Source organism: Ailuropoda melanoleuca, chromosome 13 (genome assembly GCF_002007445.2).
Source record: "Ailuropoda melanoleuca isolate Jingjing chromosome 13, ASM200744v2, whole genome shotgun sequence".
In the NCBI taxonomy this organism is placed as follows: Eukaryota; Metazoa; Chordata; class Mammalia; order Carnivora; family Ursidae; genus Ailuropoda; species Ailuropoda melanoleuca.
This window is the reverse complement of record NC_048230.1, coordinates 51,432,160-51,437,923: the sequence shown is the minus strand read 5'-3', so window position 1 is coordinate 51,437,923 and position 5,764 is coordinate 51,432,160. Positions and strand designations below refer to the sequence as shown.

The window sequence follows — 5,764 nt, the reverse complement described above, 5'->3', positions numbered from 1 at the left end:
TCCTGGGGCCAACCCCTGACCAGAGTGCAGGTGGAGCACTGAGATTTGACAGCCTCACACAAACTACTACAGGAAGAGAGGGGCACTCTTCAGTGCAAAGAGGGAGCTGAGTAGACAAAAAAAAGGAAGAACTATCAGCCACGTTTTCATTTCTTGAGTCGTTATTCCATGCCAGGGCCAGCTCTTTAAGCCCTGAAATGTGTTATCACATTTAACCTTCCCAGTGCCCTTTGAGATGGGTGCTGTTACTCCCACTTCCTACAAGGGAAGAAGCAGAGACTTTGTTGGAGTCACTTAGCAAAGGTTCAGGGAAAGCCAGATTCTAAGCCAGGCCTGGACTCACCAAAGCCATGAGGCTAACCACCAAATCCTAAAACAGCAAAGCCTTCCTTTCACTGTGTCACTCACTGCCAGCATAGCAACTGGCACACAGAGTCGTCAGAATAATAAATGCTGATTGGAAATGAAAAGAGAGGATGCAAGAAGTGATGGATGGGCAGGGGTGGTTGGGTTTGCCTGGGGAGAAGGGACAGAGACAGAAGGGAGGACTCCAAACAGGCCAAAAACATATGGAACAGTCACTGCATCATCTAACAAAGAAAGAGAATGGGGGAAAAATGCTCTTGTCCACTGGAAGACTTAGGTATGGTCAGAGAATATGCCTTGGGAGAAAACACAACAATTACTCCCAAACACTGCCCACTCTCCATTTTAACACAGTCGCCCTGCCTGGGCTTAGGAATCTAGCCCCCATATTCCTATAAAAACAAGCCATGTGAGTAATCACAGGCCCCCGACCCCAGAGCAGATTAATAATGTGTTCCCTTGGAAACTGGGGAAAAGGGTTCCTCTGATGGAAGGGAGGAGATGTCTTCCTTCAACACCTCACCCTCTCCCTCCTCAACACTTCACGCGCGCACACACACACACACACACTTGAGTGTGCCACTTCCCACTTGCACACATGCATTCCTGTGTTATTCACTCTCTGCCCCCCCACACACACAGCCCTGTGGCACCATCTGTGAGCTATCGCCCCACCTCCCAGCAGCCACCTACTCTAGCTCTCTGCCATCAGAACCTCAAGTGCATTAGGAAGACAATGTGCTGCTCCTATGCCATCTCTACTCCCCTTTGCCAGAGCCTCAAATTCCAGACTCCCTTGCAGCTAAGAGAGATCATGTGACACATTTCTAGCCAATGAGACAGAAAGGGCTTCTCCTGGTGGGCGGCAGGGTGGGGGGTTTCCAGAAAGGGTTTTTATTTGCTGCCCTACTGAATTTGGGCACATTGATCCCATCTCTTTCCAGAACCTTCCTGGTAGAAAGGCTAGTTTCCCAGATTCCTCTGCAGCTGGGCTTCTGAATATGAATTTGTTTCTGCCAATTGGATGCACTTGCACAGTATTTTGAAGGCAGAAACGGGGCAGAAGCATCTTCCTGCGGTTTGGGCTTTTTGCTGCTGGTAAACAAGTTTGCAGAGATTGGGGGTTTTCTGCAGCAGAATTCAGGCATTCAGTCACCAGGCCATGGGTGTGGACAGGCAGGTGTGGCAGAGACAGCAGCCTGACTGCCTTTCCAAGGCAGTGGCAGCACTTTTCCTGAACCCTGGATCACAGCTGTGGCAGTGAGTTCTAGAGCTCATTCATTCCACTGGCCAACTCCTGATGCCTGCCTTCCCAGTTGTGGCTGGCCAGTGTTGCTGTGTCCAGGCAGTCTTTCCTGGGGGCCGAGCCTAGTGCCCACTCCTCTAGCTTTTCCAATGATTTTCCAAGCACTAATTCCCTGTGCTAAATTATTTTCTGCCTAAAATAGCAAAGATCTAGAAACATTTAGAATCCTCTAGTTTCAACCAAAAAATGCTGAAGATGTCAGGCATGAAAAGTGTATGAAGAGGCCTCAGGAAAGGCACAGTTTCTTTGAACCTCAGTGTCTTCTGTAGAATGGAGACCAGAGATGATTATTATCATCAGTTAATAGTTACTGAGTACTGTGGCAGATTGTATCTCTCAAAGACTGTCCCAACAGTATTTCCCATCCCATAAACCTTCCACAGGTGACCTCGCCACTTTCCATCACGTCGGAGGAGTTTCACCCCCTCACTCTCGAATCTGGGCCGCCCTCTGACTCTCTCGTAACCAACAGAATACAACAGAACTGACACCGCCTGAATTCCAAGGATAGGGAAAAGGCACAAATCTGCCGCCCCGCGAACTCCGCGGAGTGCTCCGGGTCCGGCTCCGCCCACTCTACGGGAGGCTGGAGCTCCGAAGGAGCGGGGGACGGGGTGGGGCCTGGAGGGATCGCGCGGCTCCGGCCCCGCCCACTCCGCGTGCCTTTCCAAAGGGGCGGGGTAGGTGGGCAGGGCCGGGGGGGGTGGTAATGTGCGGCTCCGGCCCCGCCCACGCAGCTCCGGGCTCGGGCTCCGGCGGGCCCCGCCCACCGGCGCTCGCTACCCCTCCGGTCCGCTGCGCCCGCTGCAGCGCTTCCCCGCGCGCCATGGCCGGACTGCTGGCGCTGCTGGGCCCGGCGGGCAGGGTGGGCGCCCGGGTCCGGACTCGCGCCTCCTGGCTCCTAGGCGCCGCCGCCTCCTGCGCGCCGCGCCCCCTGTTGCTGCCGCCGCTCCGGCCTGGACCTGACGCCCCGCTGCTGCGTGCGGTCCGTGGGGACAGCCGCGGCCTCCAGGTAAGCCTCCCCACCCCCACCCCAGTCCCCGGGTGCCTGGATCCCGGTGCACCTCCGCCGAAGGAAAGCTTTACTCGCCCAGCTGTCCGAGACCGAGCCCCCCCCACCCCGCCCAGCGTCCCCAAGGCCCCAATCCCTACAAGCCAAGGAAGCGCTCCTCCCAGTTGACAGCCGGAGAAACTGAGGCTCAGGGAGGTCCGGTGATCTGCCCAAGGTCACACGATCTCTGGCAGAGCCCCAGGTTCCCAAAGCGTCGCCCGGCACAGTGGCGGTAGCCGAGAAAATTCTATGTAGCTGGGGCCTGGGCTTGCTATCAGCGTCCTCACATGGCTGTCAGAGTTGTTTCCACTTCAAGTGGCGCTGGAGCTTCCTCCGCACTGGGCCTGGGCCGAGGAGGACGGCCCCGGGGGTGCTGCTGTCTGGAACACCTCCCATCACTTGCTGCTACTCCCTTTTTATCTAACCAAAAGAGCAGGCCTCCCTGCCAGGCTTCAGGCGAGACTCGCGCAAGGAATAGTGTTGTTCCGGCCTGTTTTCATTTCAGTTGCCTCCCACCTATGGTAAGTGAAACTGATTTCCTATCAGAAAGGTAATATGGACTTTCTTTTTTTAAAAAAAAATAATTTTTTTTAGTTTTTTTTTTTCTTTTTAAGTTCATTTCCTTAAAAACTGTTAAGTGGCGCAGTCTGGAGACACAGGGCTGACGAGTTGGGACACGCAGAACCTGGCCTCCTGCAGTCCCTTTGCCTATGGATGGGATCCCTGCCCCTCCACTCACCAGCCCTGTGACCTCACCCCACGTACCCTGAAGGCTCTGAGCCTGTTTGCTGACCTTTCAAAGGGCTAAAGATAGCAGCTTCCCAACAAGAGTTTGGGGGACAATTCCATGAGCTGAAGCAGGCCTGAGCACAGTGCCAATGGAGCTTCCTGGATGAATATTCCTTAGGGATTTGACTCACACCTTTACCATGCCTCCTGCCTGCTGCTCCCCCATCCAACAGGCAGCAGATCTTGTCTCTAAATCCTGAGCCTTCTACACACATCTGGCTGCCTCCTACTGATTCTTCATGAATCAGCCCACCTGTCCCTTCCTCCAGGAAGCCTTCTCTGACCACTAGTGATGCCTTGGGTACCTCCACTGGCCCCCCACAGTCCTGTGGGTGTGGACCCTCTCTGCGCTCATCATGTGGAATGGTCTCCTGCCTTGTTTGTCCCATCAGCCACATCAGTTTTGTCCCCAGCCCTGGCACTGGCAGGTGTGTGTGTGTGTGTGTGTGTGTGTGTGTGTGTGTGTGTGTGAGAGAGAGACAGAGAGAGAGAGAGAAAGCATGCTCAAATATGTGTATGTTTGTGCATGATATGGGTATACAGTAGCAATGAGTGCAATCTCAGACTCCCCATATTCCTGTCTCTATTCAGTAGTTCTGTGGTCTTGATCAAATTCCCCCACTTCTCTCTTTCTCAGTTTCCTCATCTGTAAAATCGGATGTTACTAATTCACATTTCTTGGAGCATGAGTGTGAAACCGGGCATCGGGTACATTCTAAATTAATGTTCGCTATTGGTGTTACTATCACAGTAAATGTATAAATCACGAGGCCCCATGAGCTGTGCTTGTTTCTCCTGCTACCTGGTACATGGGAAGGATCCAGGTGGGATTGGAACCTAACAGGATGTTAGGACAAAAGATACTCATCACTCAAAGTATCATCTCCCTGAGAAAATACATCGCTGTGGGGCCTGGGAGCAGGTGCAGGGGTCTCCCCTATCAGCTGTTCCTGGCTACCCACAGGCACCTTGTTTTTGGCCATTGGGAGGAGGGAGTGCAGCTAGGGTCTCCAAACATGCCAGGATTTTAATCCAGTATGTGAGCGACCTACCCATGTCTGCCTTTAGTGGGGCCTCCACTCTAACTGGGAGGAAGGAGCTAAAGCCACGGAGAATCCTGCCTTTTTCACTTAACCTGATTCATGTCATGTCACCTGGCAGAGCACCCCAGCCTGCCTACACTTACACTATGGCAGGGAAATCTTAGGCAAATGATTTGCTCTCTTTGAGCCCCAGTGTCTTTTGTCAGTTCTTGCTCATGTGCTGCCTCCTCAGGGAGCCCCTCCTTGATGACCTTGTTTAAACTGGCAGCATCCTTCCCCACAGTCCTCCCCTCCATAGCACTTGTCCTATCTAGCAGCCCTGATACTTTCCTTTTCTGTTTATTGTCCCTACGCTCCCTACTAGACCATAGGCTCCCTGAGGGTAGAGTTTTGTCTTTTTCATTCATGGCTCTACCCCCACCTCCATACCTAGAGCAGTGCCTGCATAGAGCAGTTATCCGTGAATAAGTGAGGAGCACAGCATAGTTGTTAAGAGCAAAAGCCTTGGAACCAGAAGGTTTAGATCCCAGCTCTGACAGATAATTCCTGTGTGACCCTCTGAAAATTACTCAACCCCTCTGGGCTTCCAGGATCCTCTTCTGTTCAGTGAGGATGACAGTAGTGCCTATCTCACAAGGCTGTTGTGAGGATGATCTGAATTAATATTTTCAAAGTACTCAGAACAGTGCCTGGTACAAAAAAAACAAAAACACAATGTAGTGTTGTGTTTAGTATCATTACTTATCGAATGAATGAAAACAGGTGTCACTCCAAATAATGTGAGCAACTCGTGAGCAACATCTTTGCCTTATTCTTCAAACTTTCCTGCGCCTTCTAATATAGCCTTTTATACTTTAATAACTGTTTGGCTTGGGGGTGGGGAGAGGCAATCTCACACACACACACGCACACACACACACAAAAGCACTTTGGCGAAGTACAGACACTAGGGGATATACCATGTTACATGCACCCAGGGCAATGCCTAACATAACATATCACAGGTACTGAGGGTGATATTTCACAAAGAGATGAATGTCTGAAAAGTTTCCATTCCTTGCAAGCCACCCCCTCAAAAATTTCTTTATTTTAGCTTTTCCAGTCTCCTCCAGAGTTAGGAAGAAAACCGAATGGTTCACAGTGCTTAAAGATACCTCCTTTACCACAATAAAAGGAAGAAAATTGTCCCAAGATTCTAACTCTAGAAAG

The 5,764-nt window shown here is 51.7% G+C and overlaps 1 protein-coding gene across 1 annotated transcript in view; it reads left to right on the top strand.

The window, feature by feature from the left end:
• The first annotated feature begins 2,366 nt into the window (after nucleotides 1-2,366).
• Nucleotides 2,367-5,764, top strand: part of FAM210B (family with sequence similarity 210 member B) — a 13,884-nt gene continuing 10,486 nt past the window's right edge. The window contains exon 1 of the mRNA XM_034640755.1: nucleotides 2,367-2,684. Within this exon, the coding sequence (XP_034496646.1) occupies nucleotides 2,382-2,684 (303 nt within the window). The 5' untranslated portion in view covers nucleotides 2,367-2,381. The remainder of the gene's footprint in view (nucleotides 2,685-5,764) is intronic.